At 49.1% G+C, this 18033-nt stretch overlaps 1 protein-coding gene across 9 annotated transcripts in view; it reads right to left on the minus strand.

The window, feature by feature from the left end:
* CDK5RAP2 (CDK5 regulatory subunit associated protein 2) overlaps positions 1-18033 on the minus strand; it is a 184244-nt gene that overhangs the window by 115196 nt on the left and 51015 nt on the right. For all 9 annotated transcript variants that reach the window (XM_059889004.1, XM_059889002.1, XM_059889006.1 and 6 more), the window contains exons 8-12: positions 17119-17281; positions 15961-16014; positions 15024-15143; positions 12215-12307; positions 4991-5209 (exon numbers count right to left, since the gene is read on the minus strand). In XM_059889004.1, coding sequence (XP_059744987.1) covers positions 4991-5209; positions 12215-12307; positions 15024-15143; positions 15961-16014; positions 17119-17281 — 649 coding nt within the window. The remainder of the gene's footprint in view (positions 1-4990; positions 5210-12214; positions 12308-15023; positions 15144-15960; positions 16015-17118; positions 17282-18033) is intronic.

Genomic DNA, 18033 nt, shown 5'->3' on the forward strand with positions numbered 1-18033 from the left:
CTGCAGGGGGGCTCTTTACCAGCTGAGCCCCAGGGAGGCCCCTCTGTACACATATATCCCCTCCCTCTGGAGCCCCGCTCCCACCCCCGCCCCACCCCTCTGGGTTATCACAGAGCACTGAGCTGAGCTCCCTGTGCTATAACAGCAGGTCCCCCTGGCTGTCTACTTTGGAACGTATCTTCTTACCAGTGTTTTTCAGCTCCACCTGTGGGAGGCAGGCGAGTTCAAGTACCTGCTGAATATTCAAGAGTCCAGGTGGGTAAAGCTTTGAATATGCACAGGACAGCCCAGAAGCCACACCCGTTGCAGAGGAACAGGCTCCTTCTGCCCTGGCTTCTAGGAGCCAGTCTCTCAGGCCACGCGCCTGTTCTCATCTTCCTGTCTCGGGGCTCTCTGCAGACAATCCATTCTCCAGACGCCCACCAGACAAGGCCCTCTAAACTGCACACCTGATCCTAACAACCCTCTCCTTAAGTCCCCCTCAATGGGGGCCACACTCCGTACAGGTCACGTCCACTCCCCCAAACCGTGACATGGCCCTCTACAATTCAACCTCTCTCCAGGTTAAAGCACCATCCACTACCGCTCCAAACTCTTCCTCCACCAAACACCTCCTCCACCAAACACCACTCTCTCACACCGGTGTACCGTCGTCTCCTGTACAAAGCCCTTCTCTTCCTTGCCTACATCATAACCTTCAACTCAAACTTCAGAGCTAGTTCAAAGGTCCCTTTCCCTGGGAACCTTCTCTGACCCTGCTCCATTCTCCCATGCTTCTCTGCTCCTGTCTCCTTTCGGGAGCTGTCCCCAGGCCAAGCAGAGAGCCTGCACAAAGCGCTCAGTGTGGCTGGACGCACGAATGGACTCCTCCTTTGCCAAGCCAGACACAGAGGCCACGAAAAGGCCTGGGCTTATTTGCGTCACTCCAAAAGCAACGGCAATAGCAGCTGCTGAGTGGGAGGCTCTAGTTAATGAAGAGCTTAGTTAACAGAACCAGCTGAGAAGACACACGAGGCTGGTGGCCACGCTCTACCTCTGCGCGCGTCTTTGCACCAGAAGGTAAAGTCAGCCCAGCACATTTTCCCAGACCCTGAACAAGCCAGTGCCCCTAGGATCGGGTACAGAACACACTGATGAGACGGACACAGCAAATTCCCGGGATGAAGCCAGAAGTTAAGTGGAGATGCGGCTGTGACGCGATACATGCAACAGAAAAAAAACACGGCCAGACTGTCCTGTAAGAGACAAGCACGACTTAATGTAGCAAAGCAGCCGTGATGAGACGCAAGGATGCTCCGTCACAGCCATGCGCATCGAAGGTGAACACAGAAGCACTGGAGCCCAGGGCCCGGAAGGACAGCCGCGCTCTCTCTGGGGAAGCGCTGATCCCTTCCCAGCTCAGGGTTCTGGGGGAGCCGCCCGTGAACACGGGCTCACACGTGCACGCGCTTCTGACGAAGAACGAGCCTGTGGCCCGGGCTGAGCCTCTCGGCAGCTCAGCCCTCGGGCCTCCTGACCAGGGCTGAGTGCACGAGTCCTCCTTCCTCTCTTGCAATAAACTGAGCAGTGGCCGTCCCAGCAGGCCTGGCAGTGGTGGGTCCACCACCCGCAGCTGGAGTCGAGTGGACGCCAGAAACAGAAGGCAGCTCTCAAGACACAGGCTCGGTCCTGGCAGAGTTCCTGCCAGCCCTGTCCTTCTAGGTGTTCAGTTATCCAAAGTAACATACTCCTTTTTCTGCCTAAGTTCCCTAAGGAACGGAGTTTCTAGCCCTGCAAAAAAAGAAAACCTCCCACCCAGAGTAGACCTTGATCCAATTCCTCCCTCTCCCCGTCATATGCCCCTTCCACTTCCTGCCAAGCATTCCCTGCCTCCTTGTGAAGATGTATGCATACTACTTAGAAATCTTCTTATCAACTGCAGTCCAAAATTCCTTTAGGAAGCATTAGGGTTTTCATGAATAAGTGAATTATGGAACCAACAATGTCTAACAATACAAGGATAGGTGAATAAATTACAGCGTACCACCGTGATATAAAGTTATACAGCCATTTCAAATGTTTACCAAGAGTAAGTTATAAGGTAAAGAAACAATTATGTATTTTATAGGGGTGTGTGTGTGTGTGCACACGTACACATGCATGCCTATGTAGCCCCCAAATCCAATTTCTACTGAATAAACATTTTTATAATGATAGTGAGGAACAGAGGGGATAAACTAAACTAAGGGGGAAAGAATTATCCGACAGTGAAGGATCTAAGAACTGATTATGGAAACTGACCTCTACAGAAGGACCCTTTCTGGCCAGTTTTTTCTTCACTCATCTATAAAGCCACACAACTCAAATCTCACACTGCTCACTCGAGTGTCATCTCCTCCGAGAGCACGGGTCCCCAACCCCTTCAATCTGATGTCAGATGACCTGAGGCGGACCTGATGTTATAATAATAAAAATAAAGTCCACAATAAATGTAGTGAGCTTGAATCATCCCCAAACTATCCTCCCTACCCCCAGTCCATGGAAGAACTGTCTTCCAGGAAAATTGGTCCCTGGGGCCAAAAAGTTTGGGGACCGCTGTCCTAGGAAGTTTTCCTGACTGCTCTCTCCCACAAGGATCTTCTGTGCTGAACACATAAGCTCCATGAATTAGCGCTGGGTCTCCACTGCTTTGCATTTTGCCATGTATAACATTTTCATCTCCCTTAAGAAAAAATTAAAACATTCAGAGGTCGTGCCACATATTTCCATCAGCATCTAGCCCAGATACATTTGCTGCTCAGTAACACTGCATAAATACGAGAAAAAGGTTTTTTACTAACATGCAATAAACTGGTAGACTCCAGTACTGCTGGTGAAGCATAGATTAATCCGGCCCTTTGAACAAATAACTTGGCAGCGTGATTAACTAGTGTCAGATATTTGTATCATCTGGCCCAGTGATCTCACTCCTCAGATCCTCGGCATTTCAAGAAAACAATGCCTTACAGCCCAAAGACGGGCACTGCGGTACTACTGAGACAGGCAAACTGCCCGAGAGAGCAGGAAATCATCAAGTAAGTCATGTGGAATCTACTCCATGAAGCACATGCACCCTTCAGCAGGATGGCTCTGGAGCCTAAACACCACGGGGAGACGGCCATGAGAGAGAGAGGCACGGGGAGACGCTCACAGCGAAGCAGGTGACCAAACAACATGCAGCCTGATCCAGCCGGGCCCCCATGCAGCAGGGCTGAAGGGTGACACTCCAGGAGGCTTGTGGAACTTCAGGCGAGATTTTTTATTTTCCTAAGTTTCCATTCCCTGGTGGCTCAGACGGTAAAGCATCTGCCTGCAATGTGGGAGACCAGGGTTCAATCCCTGGGTCGGGAAGATCCGCTGGAGAAGGAAATGACAATCCACTCCAGCACTCTTGCCTGGAAAATCCCATGGACGGAGGAACCTGATAGGCTGCAGTCCATGGGGTGGCAAAGAGTTGGACACAACTGAGCGACTTCACTTTCACATTTCCATTACTGCTCTCTTGCCCTCCTGGGATTTCTGTTAAAATAGACAAGGCTGGTATTTCACTCCCCTTGTTGGTGTCAGCATTAGGACTTCAAACTATGGATCCTGACGTCCCATCCCAGCTAAGGGCAGCCACCAGAGGACCCTGGAACCTGTGGGCTCTCCCTGGAGCCCTCCCATGACTCGACCTTCCCAGGCCCCCGTGCTGGGAACTCACTGAACCTGAGTGTCAGTGATCACTCAGCCTCAGACCCCATCCTACCCGACTGCACCAAGGCTTTGTAACCGGATGTGACTCTCGGGATGCTGAATGGGAAATACAACGTGTGCGTGCTCAATCGTGTGCGACTCTGAGACCCCATGGACTGTCCCCTGCTAGGCATCTCTGTCCGTGGAATTTTCCCGGCAAGAATACTGGAGTGGGTTGCCATGTCCTGCTCCAAGGATGCTGAATACTGAATTTTAGATGTAATAGAAATCACAATAGAAAACACACGTGTTTGCCTCAACAGGCTGTCAGTTACGATGGCCAAAGACAAGGTCCAGCCCAAATTTCCAACTACAGTAAATGGATAAGTAACCATAAGCTCACATACTAGAGCAGTACACAGCAGTGAAAATAAACAAAACACGGCTATATAACACCAGGTGAGTACATCTCTCAAAAAAAATAAATACAATAGAAACTGTAAGAGATAATTTTTGTCTACCAAATTCAGAGAGAATTTTTTAAAATACTAACACTCAATGCTAAATAGAGCAGTCTTTTAAAAAGATCACTCTCCTCTAGGGAGCATGGTATAATCTTTCTGGAGAACAACTTGAATGTATCTATAAAACAGCATTAAAAACATGCATAGTCTTTGACCGAGTAATTATACCTCTATCAGTACATAATCAGTTGATAAGTATTTATGTACAATGATGTTTCTTACAGGACTTGTTACAAAATGAAAACTATACATCCTACAGTAAGGACTAGTTAAATAAGTTGTAGTGCATTCAAGCGATGAACTACTGTGTCCACATATTTTAAAAAAAAAAAGTTTCTCAAGAAAACTCTTAACGGCCACACACCAAAATAAAAGAATAAAAAGCAAAACAGAATACAAAAATGCATTTTCAGGGACTTTCCTGGTGATCCCGCGGTTAGGACTCTGTGCTTCCAATGTAGGGGGCACGCGCTCAATCCCTGGCCAGAGAACTAACTTTTTTTGCTGCATGGCCAAAAAACTTTAACAATGCATTTTCAGCTCGATACTAATAATGTGCACGTGTGTGTCCTTTTATCTGAGAGATAAAAGGACTAGAACATCAAACAGTTGAGACCGGTCATTTCTAGGTGATGAGAAGACAAGTGAAATATTTTCTATTTGGGGCGTTTTTCTAAGTTTTCAGCAATGAATATCTATCTCCCTAAAACCAAAACCAGGCACATAGCCCCCAGGCTTGTGGGCCTATTCCAGAGGGCAGCGGCAGCACTCACGTGGATGGTGTGGTCTCCCTTGCTCCTCTCTTGGCGGGCTGCCTCCAGCGCCTTCTCCAGCCTCTCCCGTTCCTCCTGCAGGTTGCTCAGCTCCTGGGTGACCTTCTTAATGCTCCTTCGTAGTCTGTGGTTCTCTGTGCTCTTGCTGAGGTTTTCTGAGTGCAGCTCAGCCAAAAGGGCTGCCTTTTCTAACAGAGCAGCCTCGTAATCTTCAGAGCCCTAGAAGAAGAAGAGGGGAGGGGAGCTGGGTTGATTATCACAGCTCAGTGAACAAACCAAGAAACAGGTGCTCCTCGGTCACACTCGGGGCTGGGGTGGGGGGCGGGGGGCGTGGAAACAAACCTAAACAATATTCAGGACCCAAAGAAAAATTATATGAATGTTTTTAGATAACACAGGGCATCCTTTATGATACGATGCTGATATTAAGGGGGGGAAGACTACAGTTATTGTGTAAAAGAACTTTTTTTTTTAAGATGATAAAGAAAAGCACAAAAAAATCCCACATTAAGTGGGATGTGAACACATGATTTTTTTCTTTACTTCTCTGTATTTTCAAATATAGGGTTACTGAGCATGTTATTTCTATAATAGCTTTAAAAATTGTTATTTTTAAAAGATAGACGATAAAGAATTTTATTTAAAAGGCAGAGATGGAGTCAAGCACGAGCAATGTTCATCTCTGTTAGGATGGCTCCAATCCAGAGTCATCCAGAGAAAAGGGAATGGGAGGCTTTAACTTCAGCAGAGTCAGATGGCTATACGCATCAAGAACAGGTTTATCTCATTAATACAGTTCAGCAGAGAAAATACATATGTGACTATCAAGCATACTAAAAAATGTTGTAACTCACCAATAATCAAAAAGAGCAAATTAAAAACGACCTTTCACATAACAAGGGAGATTGTTTTAATGAGACTACCCAGTGCTGGCGAGCTCACTGTGAAACGATACGATCAACATTCACCTCTCCAGACTGGCCAAGCATCCAGAAGCCAAGGATACACTGACAGGACTCCCTGAGGACAGGTCCCAGACATCAGGCGTGAACACACTGTGCAAAGAGGTTCACAACCAGCCCCACAATTCCATTCCTAGGATTCAATCTCAGGAGAAGAATTCAAAATATACCGGGGGGAAAGCTTTATATACAGTCATTCATCACAGAATTACACAGAATAAAAAATAAGAAACAACCTAAGCGTGCAAAATATAAAAATGAATAAAATATGACAAAGCCACATGATAAAACCTTAAAACCATTATTTACAAAGAGCTGATAATATGTGAGGCAACAGTTAGAACTGGACATGGAACTGGCAGATACACTGGTTCCAAACTGGGAAAGGAATACATCAAGACTGGATATTGTCACCCTGCTTATTTAACTTATATGCAGAGTACATCATGAGAAACGCTGGGTTGGATGAAGCACAAGCTGGAATCAAGATTGGCGGGAGAAATATCAATAACCTCAGATATGCAGATGACACCACCCTTACAGCAGAAAGCAAAGAGGAACTAATAAGTCTCCTGATGAAAGTGAAAAAGGAGAGTGAAAAAGCTGCCTTAAAACTCAACATTCAAAAAACGAAGATCATGGCATCAATCACATCAATCCATGGCAAACAGATGGAGAAACAGTGGAAACAGTAACAGACTTTATTTTCTTGGGCTCCAAAATCACTGCAAATGGTGACTGTAGCCATGAAACTAAATGACACTTACTCCTTGAAAGAAAAGCTATGACCAACCTAGACAGCATATTAAAAAGCAGAGACATTACTTTGCCGACAATGGTCTGTCTAGTCAAAGCTATTGTTTTTCCAGTAGTCATGTATGGATGTGAGAGTTGGACTATAAAGAAAGCTGAGTGCTGAAGAACTGATGTTTTTGAACTGTGGTGTTGGAGAAGACTCTTGAGGGTCCCTTGGACAGCAAAGAGATCCAACCAGTCTGTCCTAAAGGCAATCAGTCCTGAATATTCACTGGAAGGACTGATGCTGAAGATGAAACACCAATCCTTTGGCCACCTGATGCCAAGAACTGACCCATTTGAAAAGACCCTGATGCTGGGAAAGATTGAAGGCAGGAGGAAAAGGATTACATGACAGAGGATAACATGGTTGGATGGCATCACCAACTTGACAGACATGAGTTTGAGTAGGCTCTGGGAGCTGGTGATGGACAGGGAGGCCTGGCGTGCTGCAGTCCATGGGGTCGCAAAGAGTCAGACACGACTGAGCAACTGAACTATGTGAATATTTCTAAGTCAGGATGTTATATAAAAAAAGACAACCCCAAAATCAAACTGCAAACGAGCTAAAAAATAAAAGCTATGCCAGAAGAAAACCAGGGAGGAGAATCATCAAAGTATTAATAGTGGTTGGGTGATTACGTGATTTCCCTTTTTTCCTTCTTTCTAATCTTCGGGAATAAAATTATATACTACTCGTAATAGAAGAAAATAAACTTCTTTCTAAAATGTGTCTTTTGAATTAGATTGAGGACAAGATTAAAAATTTTAGAGCAAGGGACACTTGAGCTGTCAAGGTCTCAAGGCTGACTGTAGCACAAAGGTACCGGCCCCAGCTTCTGGGCCTCCCAAGAAATCTAGTTCTGCCTCCATTGACAGAAAAGCCCAGGTGTTCACAGAGGTGGGCTACAGCCACAGTCACTCTGGAGGTGCAGGGGCTCTGCTGTTCGTGGGCCCCTACAGCCGAGCCGCATGGTCCCACGTTTCCCCAACTATTCTCGAGGACGCGGCGCCACAGAGGAAGAGCACCAGTCAGACTCCAGAGTGGGCTTCACAGAGGCTTTTGCTTTCCGTTTCCTTTAAAACTTAAATAAATGAGAGAAATGCGAAAACCTAGGCCACATTCCACCTCACCCCAAAAAGGAACTGGGGCAACACTTATCTAAATAAACTCAAAAAAGAAGGTAAACAATGATTTGGGGAAATGCTCACCTTGAACAATTTTCATAGTTACCTTTTATTAAGTAAGCACTGATAATACATGACTCTCTAAACCAGGCGCTTTTACAAGCATTGTATCTCTGTCTCTCACACCAACGCTGGAGAAAGCAACGGCACCCCACTCCAGTACTCTTGCCTGGAAAATCCCATGGACGGAGGAGCCTGGTGGGCTACAGTCCATGGGGTGGCAAAGAGTCGGACACAACTGAGCGACTTCACTTCCACTTTTCACTTTCATGCACTGGAGAAGGAAATGGCAACCCACTCTAGTGTTCTTGCCTGGAGAATCCCAGGGACGGGGGAGCCTGGTGGGCTGCCATCTATGGGGTCTCACAGAGTCGGACACTACTGAAGTGACTTAGCAGCAGCAGCACACCAATCCTACAAAATACACATTATCATCCCTCTTTAAGTCACTAAGGCTCAGACTGGTAAATAACTGGCCTGTCTTCAGACCATAAGGGATTAAACCTGGGATTCAAATGACTCCAGAGCCTGTGCTCTTTCCAGGGCATTTTCCACCTCACCCATTCCAGGGAAGTTTCCAATTAACACCAATAAACTACAAAAAATTAAAACAAGAAGACTGAATTCAATGGGGGAAGGCTAGAGACAAGAATACCAGTTCAGAGTTTGTTAAATATAGCGCAGCAATGGTTGTTATTTAAATAATAGATATTAATAAAGTGATCAAAGTCCTGTGGGAAAACCATGTAAATAACAACACAAAGCCTCTTTAAAAAATCTAAGTTCAAAGAAATCAAATTCATACAGCCAATTCACTCCATGAAAACACTTCCCATGCTACTTTGCTCTGAGATGGCCCTGGGAGAGCTTCCCCGGAGAGGCTGTTCTTTGCCTTTGTTTCTTGACGTTCTCCTGCAGGACAGCCTGGCTTCTGGATTCCATTTCATCACTCAAGCGCCTACTGAGCAGGTGGCGACACTGGGCCCAGTGGGACATGGCCAGAAACCAAAGCCCAAATAGTATCAACCAATTGTTCTCCACAGTGTAAAAATGATGAGTTCGCTGAAAAGAGCAGAAGGCCCAGAGTTCTAAGGCCAGTTCAGACTGTGTGACCAGGGAGAAGTTCATTTCTGTAAAGTTCGTTATCTTACTGTGAGACTGATCACTATTTCACAGGATTGTTGTAAAGGTAGAAGATGATAACATACAGTCTTGTTTCAGCTGGGGTGGGATAAATAAATCCACGCCCCCTCTGCCGTCACTTACTCTACTATCTTTCAATCAACAGATAATAAGGAGACTTTCCTCAAGCTAAAAGCTACGTGTATGTCATTAACAGAATCTGAAAACAGACCAAAATAAATACTACTGTATTTTTATGCCAGAACTACACCACCCAACTTAAGGATGAGTTGACATTTACTGAGTCACTACCTGTGCCCAGATACACACTCTACTTAACCCTGATAAGGATTAGGGGACGTAAGTGTGACTGTCTGGATTTTATGACGTGTAGGCAGACTGGAAAGTGCAAATTCGTTCACCAAGATGAGACCAGTTGGCGAGGCAGAGTCAGACGCACGTCCACGTCCCACCCCAGGTTCTTCCCAATGAAAATAAGATGATACACACAGTGGACTATATGCAGCTGTTTAAAAAGACTGTATAAAAAGTGCACGCGCGCACACACACACACACACACACACACACTCACAAACGAGTGGTGTCAAACTGCTGAAATCTGAGTGAGGTCAGCAGACAGCACCAATACCCTGGTCATGACACAGTCCTACGGTCACACAAGACGCTCGCCGCGGGGGAACTAGGTAAGGAGCAGGCAGAAATTTACTGCATGTGAATCTACAATTATCTCAAAATATTGGTTTTTTTTAAAGATTGGCTAGATCTAAAAAAAAAAATCAGGATTGGTTGATCTATATATACTGCTATGGCCAGAATGTTAAATGAAAACAAGAAATTATAGAAGAAAATACATAATGATGCTATTTAATTTTTCAAAGGTGATACATTTATACATATGCGCTTTGAAAGAGTTAAGGTGTTAACAGTGAACATCTTCAGATGTGAGTTTACTGGTGACTTTTATCAACCTCTTTCCACCATTTTAAATATTTTATGAATTTCTTGCGATGTGCAATGTTACTTTTATAAAGCCATGCAGGGGGTGGAGGAGGCATAACACTGCTTCCAATCTGAAAATACGCTGTTCAGATGGCTTCAGAGGCGGCACAGCCAGGCCGCACTGCAGTCCTCAGAGTCACCCTATGATTAGGACTCACGTCTCTGCGCTGTGGCCAGAATCCGAGAGTCTGAACACCGCTAACCGTCGCTCCACAGTCAGGCTCAACGCCAGCCTTGTGAGCTCTGGCTCTTACGCTACAGTTCGTTCAAATCACGTAACATCCCCAAAAGGTCCTCAAATGTCAAAGACAATGCATTTTCAAGGGTCTGTCCAATATTCACATTGTATACACCTTGTAATTAATGAGCCAATACAGGGGTCTGGTATGCATTTATTCACACACATGATCAGAGTGGAAAGAGCACAGATTTGGAAGTCAGACTCGAGTTGAAGTCCTAGCAACCTGTCAAACAGGGGAACGCTCTACCTTCATGGCTAAGGATTAAACGAGTGCTCTCTGAACAGCCAACAAGCCAGGCAGAACCTGAGGCGTTTTAACAGTGTCTGCTCTTCACACTTCTCAAGATGAGAAACCTGGCCGACGCCAAACTACAAGACCTCAAAAATCACTCTGACAGTCCTTAGGACTGAGGGTTATGAAACTAACGAACACACACAATAAGTCAGGGTAACATTTGAGTGGATAAGACTTTTCTATCCATCAAGGGCCAACAGCAAGTAAAATATCACAGCTCTTATAAGGATATCTGGTCTTTGCTTATCAATTGCCAACATATATTTTTTTCCCTAAGGAATGGGTAATATGGATGGTTTTCCTGAGAATTCAGCTTTTAAGGCTTGTTAATTTCTAAGCAAGTAAAAAAAAAAAAAAAAACGAAAAACTCAGTGCAAAGTATAATCTTGGCTCCATTTCATCAACCACCACCAAAATAGTTGGGAAGGCAAGGCTGAAAGTCCCAAAACAGAAATGTATCTCTCCTTGCAATACACCAGGATTGAAACTAAATTACTTCAGTTACTCTTACTGTGAACCAAGGCTCTGAAAAGATAAGGCATGGGATATGAATCTTAGGAACCAAGCAGTCTTAAATTAGATTTAACTCCTAACTTCTACTTTATAACTAAAAACAACATAAGCGGGAGACGTGGGAGGGGAGAGTTTTAAGGTAGTATGGGCTTCATCAGATGATGGAGCTTTATCGATTAACCAGTTATTAGTAACAGGTAAACACTGTATAACATGGAAAGAAAATGCTAATTCCAAATACAGAAGCATATTTAACAAGAGAGACGGGCGACCAGGGGATGAGCAGCACGAGTCCTTGCAGGCCCATGTTGGAGGGAAAAAAGAGAACAGGCAGGTCAACTAACCAAGGCTTGGAACAGATATCTGCCCAGGAGCAGGAAGCCCGGAACAGCCAGGCTCAGAGGGGAGGTAGGGAGGGACAGGGAAGAGCACAGGCTGGGGCGTGAGACCGACTCTGGGGTCACATCCTAGCTCCTTCCACCACGGTGACCCTGAGCAAGCTACTCGATCCTCTGAACCTGGATGTCCTCAGCAGAGAACAGGGATGGGAACAGTGCCTCCCTCAGGGGGCTGCTGGGCAGACTCACTGGGCTGATCCACGGGGCGCAGCGCTTGGCACATAGAGCATGTTCGACAGAGGCCAGCTGTTAGGATCAGCAAGTACTGCACGTAAGTCCTGGCCCTCACAAGGCTGTGTGACAGTGAATCAGCTGCGTACCCTTGCTGAAACTTCAAAAAACCCTCAAATACAAGCGGGGTGGGGGGTGAAAACTGGCTTCCCCACTGGGTTGTGAAGGTTAGATGAGATAATCCACACATCTCACAGTCTACTCCAACTCCTGAGCTAGGGCACTCGGCCCTACGCCCAGCACTTGCACCGCTGGGCGCAGCCGTCACCGTATTCATGTCAGACTGACGAGGGGGCTGGCGAGCGGCCCACAGCTGCAGGAGAAGCTCCTCTAACCGGCTGAGCCAACTCTGTTCTCACGACCTCTCGGAGCTCCCTGGGCTCCTTCTAGCAGCACGGTCCTGACCTCACAGGGGTAAGGATCACAGGGAGGACCACTTCAAACAAAGCCGACACTTACCTGGAATTTCTGGGTCTGTGCTTTCTGGGGGGCTTCTTTAGCTTTAGCAAAGGCAGCACTGAGCTCTTCGATTTCAGAGTTAAGTTCTTCAATCTGGGTAAAAATAAGGAAGAGTAGCCGAGTGTGCAACTGGGATCTCCTCTCTCTGCATGGCCCAGACGCCACTCCTGCTGAACTGGGAGCCCTTATCACTGAGGGCTCTGTAGTCAGAACAGTGGGACTTCTCGTGCGACTGGCCGCTAGCTGGACGACGTTAGGACAGGCACTTCACCTCTCTGAGACTTCACCCCCTCAGTGGTAACACGAGGATGCCACACTCACCCCACCGAAGCACTGTTAGGCTTCAACAGTGTGACGTGTACAGGTGCTAACTTGATGTCCCGCTCACGCTGAGGGTTACTATTGGGTTAGCCAAAATGTTCCTTTGGGTTTTCTAACCATCCTACAGAAAACCCAAACGAACTTTTTAGCCAACCCAATAGTACTGTTCACAGAGATGACCCACCACACCACCCAGCCTGGCTCCTCCCAGAACTCCACCGCCTCCAGTGACCTTCTCCTATGGCCCAGACTCAGCCACAAACTCCCCAGCCAGCCCCTGGCCTCTGCGAGAAGGTACTTGCTCCACCACCTGGGGCCCTGCACAGCAGCGAGCTCTGCCTTCAGCTGGGTCCCGAGCTCCCAACACGCGACATGGACACGGACTGCGATTATGAACCAAGCCTCCGCTGCAGCTGACACCAGTGGCTACTCACACTCCTGCCTCCTTGGCTTCCCCAACCCCGGATTCCTGGTTATTAGCGTCCTGCCCCTGCGGCCACCTTCCTCTCCTTATCTATGAAACTGTGCACCCCTGCAGCCCAAGGCTAGGCCTTCCTGCCCACCCTGTGCTCTCCTTGGGTAAGGAGACCAGCTCTCAGAATTTCACCCACACGTGTAGAAGACTGACTCCCAGATCCATACCTTCAGGCCCGGGCCTTCTCCAAGTTTGGGACTGGCATGTCGACTGCCTCCTGGACTTCTCACCTGAACAGTCCAGGGGCTCCTCCGAGTTGGTACCTTGTAAACGGTATTCTTGCCTAGGAAATCCCATGGACACAGGAGCCTGGCAGGCTACAGTCCACGGAGTCGCAAAGAGGCAGACACGCCTTCGTGACTGCACCACCACAGACAGGCTCATCACCTCCAGGGCCGCCCGCCTCTCCATGGCCCTCCGCGACCCGCGCTTGTAAGGGGGCTGGTGGGAGCACCACAGCCCCAGGTGTGCGGCTAGAAGCCGCCCCATGCTGCTCCTCCTCTCAAGTCCTGCATCTCATCACCAAATCCCCCAGAGTTACTTCTCATTTTTCATTATTTCCAATCTGACTTCTTGAATAAGCCCCACCCCTCCCCTCCTACTTGCTGTGATCACTGCTGACTCGGGCTTTCTGAATGGGGGGCTAGGGGCTCGCTTCAGCACTGGCCTCCCTGCCGCCATCCTCTCCCTCCCGCCACCCCGTCTGGATACAGTCTCATCCCTGGGGAGGGGAGTACAGTCACACGCCTCCTGCTCCAGAGCCCGCTACCCGAGCAGCTAAACTCACTGACTTCCAGCACCACTGCCCCACGCAGCCTTGCTGGCTCCTTCTCTCGCCTCACTTAAGCTCTGTACGTGACGCTCTGACAGGCTTCAACTGTTTTGCTTCTGCAAACACACAAGGAGCTCTTTCCTAACTGAATGCTCTGGCCAGCGTTCTCTTCCCTGCATGAGGCGGCTCCGCGTCTCCACCTGCCCCCCAGCTAACTCTTGGTCCCCCTCTAAGATTCAGCCCGGACCCCTGCTCCCAGAGGAAGCACTCCACCGAGCTGCTCAGAAGCTCCAGAAGTCACTGAGGGTGACCGCGGTGGTGCTCCCACATCCACTCTAAGCGGGACCAGGCCCCCTTCCCTCCACGTCACAGCCACCTGCGCTCCCCTCAGTCCCGACCCCTCATGCTGCCTTTTGTCTCCACTAGACTTTGTCTCCACTATCGGTGCCCAGCAGTGACTGAGACGTAAGAGATCACGATCCTCACAACAGGAAGAACACAAAGAACCCCCAGGCACCACCTTGGATCCCCAGGGCAGCGAGCCAGGCAGCAAAAGTCAAGGGAGACTTCCAGGTGGTGTGACTGGGGATACGGCGGTGCCACAACGCAGACAAAAGCGAGAGAAAATGCAGCATCGCGGTGGGATGAGGGGCGGTGAGGGAGGTGCTGAGTCTGATTAGAAAGGACCAACGCGGAGGGGCCTGTGAACCATCCAGGTGAGACGTCACAGCCACGGCCTTGTCTCCCAGAACACCGGCATCTCAATTTTCTGTTGTCTTTCAGAGGATTAGACCTACTCTCCGACATGGTAGCCACTAGCCACTTGGGCTCTTGGAGACTTGAAATGTGGTCTGTCTGACTTGAGATGTGCTAAGCCTATTCGGACTTCAAAGACAAAAGTCGGAGTTTAAAAATGGTAACTACCTCATCATTATTTTTGTTTTCCGGCTTACATGGTGAAAGGATAACATTCGAACCTCACTTGTTTCTTTTTGCTACCTTTAATGTGGCTACTAGAAAATTTTAAATTGCATGTGTAACTCACATTATATTCATACTGGACATCCCTGGATTAGCCTCTACAGAAGAACTTCTAACAGACAATACAACCCTTCCCCTACTTTCCATACTCAGCTCAGCTCTCTTATAAACTTTTTACCTAAAGCTAAAAATTTAGGGTAAGACAGGCCAGTCACAGAAGCTAACAAAGAAAAATCTAACTTCGGGTGTATCCGACATACCTCTTTTTCCTTCGCCTTTAATGCCATGGTTAGACCCTGAATGGCTTTATCCCTCTTTAAACTATTTTTCTTTTCCGTAGCAATTTCTCTTTCCTTCTCCCTCAGGTCTTCCCGAAGTGCCTAAATTAGATTAGAAACAGATTCACTAAGTTGATGCATTCTAACCAAAATGCGCTGTAAATACATCTCTAAAAGCACACTCAAACGCAGCTGTTCCGTCTTCCTCCTGTCAACCTGTGATTAATGCTTCCAAGTAGCGCTGAGCATCGCTCCCGGTTACCACGTTGCCGCTCACGGCGACAGGGATGGGTGGAGAAAGGGGATCAAATCAGTTAGGATGGTGACAGCTAGTCCCATGGGAAGGACTCCAGTGTCTTCTGGAGCCTGAATTCAGTCACAGCAGAGCCTCGGAAACCGTACCGGGTTATTTGGGGGAAATAACAGATCATTAATTTCACTCCTTAATGCCTCAAAAGCTAGCAGAGAATTCGGTCTGATGGAGACTGAATATATGCATTTAGAGTCTGAGTTCATTTCTAATCACCACTGCCTCCCTCCCGGGCTGTTCTGAGGATCAAATGAGATGATGGACATGAAAGCGCTTTCTCCGCTGCAGGCAGGACTCGGACGCGGGCAGCTGGGACCGGGGGACCCCAGCGCAGCGGCTCTGCAGTCGGGCCGGCGGGTCTGAATCCTCGCTGCACCTGGGGACGGGCCCTCGCCTGTCTGAGCCTCCTGGGTCACATCTGCAAACGGGAAGGCCCGCTCCACCAAGTCATCGCCAAGGCTGCCAAGCCCTCTCTCCCGCGCCTACGGCGTAGCTGGCAGGCAGTGGCGCTCAGTGCCCACCGCCGGCCGTCACCCAGAACTACCTGCTGTGCCCCGGAAAGAGCCGAAGGGCGTCCTCAAGGCACTTGCAGAAACGGCATCAACATACCTGGATCCTCTCTTCAAAGCGACTTCTCTCCTGTTCCCGCTCCGTCTGTGCAGCCTAAGAAAAGGCATTCATTGGTGCCCGGAAGGAACCCACGACCCAGGAACTCCCCCAGAATAGTGAGAGTGAGCGCTCCACTTACGTTCTGTCTCCGCTGCTGAGGCTCTCACGAGCCCAAGCATCCACTCTTTACAGCTCACCTGAAGTCTGCCCGAGGGAAGAACGCAAAGACAAGTACCCCCACCGGCTGACGACCAGCCCCATGGAGCACGAACCAAGGAGCTGCAGGAAGCGGCAAAAGCCACTACTGCACAGCACGCAGGGAGCAAGAGGGGCCCGAGGGCGGGGCGGACGCAGGCCCATCACGGCCAAAGGCAGCCACGGAGGCTACAGAGCTCACGGCTGGGTCAGGACAAAGACGAGCCTGCTCCACAGAAAGACTGAGACGCTCCACGCACTCCAAAGCCTCCCCGGGCATGAACGGACCCGCAGCCACCCTGGGTCCAACCAGAATCAGAAGATTTCCACCGGGGCTGCCTGCACCTCAGGGCCTGCCCACCTGCGGCCGTGGGAGCCCCAGGCATAGGGCAGGGGGCCCGGGGGCTACAGGGTCTGTACCAGCGACCCACCTCTTGGAGCCAGGGAGAACAGAACAACTCTCTGAGTGTGTCTCTACAAGAGCTCCGCCTCGCAAGGTGCCAAGATTAACCAAGGTGGAACGCTGACCCCCCCACTCCAAGCACAGCCAGGCCCCGAGGCAAGTTACTTCCGTTCCCCACCGCCTCTGAAGCTTCAGACCAGACCTCGCCTCAAGCCCGCCTCTGACCCCGACGACAAAACAGGTACATACCATGACACCACCCTTCAAAAAACCCGATGGGTGAAAGCAAACTTCCCAGACAACAGCATATTAACACAGGGTAAAACAGAGGCGTTCGGGTACGGACTGTATTTTTAACCAACTCTACAAACACCCGAGACTGGAAAGAAAAAAACTGCCAGGGCCCCTGGCAAAGGAGGATTTCTGCTAATTCCTCAGCTCACGACAGGGACCTGGTATTTTGAAGGCCAGAGTGTGTGACTGTGGGGACTGAATATGCACTCATCCCACAGGGGGGTCCGGTCGGGTAATTAAAGCCCCCACCCCCCGCCATGCCTCACCTCAGCCTCACCCTCCCCGTCTCCCCTTAGAGCAGCAGAAAGTCCTTGGAGTTCTCCCGACGACACGGTTTCATCAGGAGATGCCATCTGAGATTTCTCCTCTTTAAGGCACTGAATTAAAGCATCTTTGCTCTTCAAAGACAGCTTCAACTCCTCAATCAGTCTGAAAGAGAACACAATTTAAATATTAATTCTAAGCTGTTCCCTCAGCTCAGTGGAGCAGGAGGTAGGAAATGGGGCCAGACACCTTCAAAGGAGACATGTGGGAGGACTGAAGAGTTGCATTTTGCAGGTGGGAGACTAAGGGCCAGAATTCACGGGGCATCAGCGGTCCCCTTGCCTCCAGCCCACTCATGGCCAATCCACCCCCTGAGCAGCCAGACTATGGCCAGATCGAGTCACCCTCCTCCTCAAAGACTTTCATCAGCCCCCACTAGCGACGGCCATGGATTATGAATTTGGGCCAGGTCGGGCAGGGGGGCGGGGGGTGGAGCGGGAAATCTTCTCTCCCAAGGAAATCTGGGAGTGAGGCTAAAGAAACAGGACCGACAGAGCTGAGCTGCTGCAGTGATAATGAAAACAATGAGTGCGTCTTCCAAGGCTTCTCAGGGCAACGTGTAACAGACTGGCTGCCAAGGTAAAGGGCCAGCTCCTCAGCAAGGCACTCAAGGCCCTGGCTTAAGGGCCAAGGCAGCCGGCGGCCCTGCTGACGGCCACCCTCTCTGCCCCAGGGCCTCTCCAGGGACCTCCGTCTACCCGGAACCCCCTCACAACTCTGCTCCCACCCCCACCTGATGGACGCCCACCCATTCACCACCCATGGTCAGCCAGGCCCCCTCAGGTAGAGCTGAGCACATCCCTCTTTGGGTCACCGAATTATCCCTTACCCTGTAGGAACTGCTCCCTGACCTCAGC

The sequence above is a fragment of the Bos taurus genome, chromosome 8 (assembly GCF_002263795.3).
Source record: "Bos taurus isolate L1 Dominette 01449 registration number 42190680 breed Hereford chromosome 8, ARS-UCD2.0, whole genome shotgun sequence".
In the NCBI taxonomy this organism is placed as follows: Eukaryota; Metazoa; Chordata; class Mammalia; order Artiodactyla; family Bovidae; genus Bos; species Bos taurus.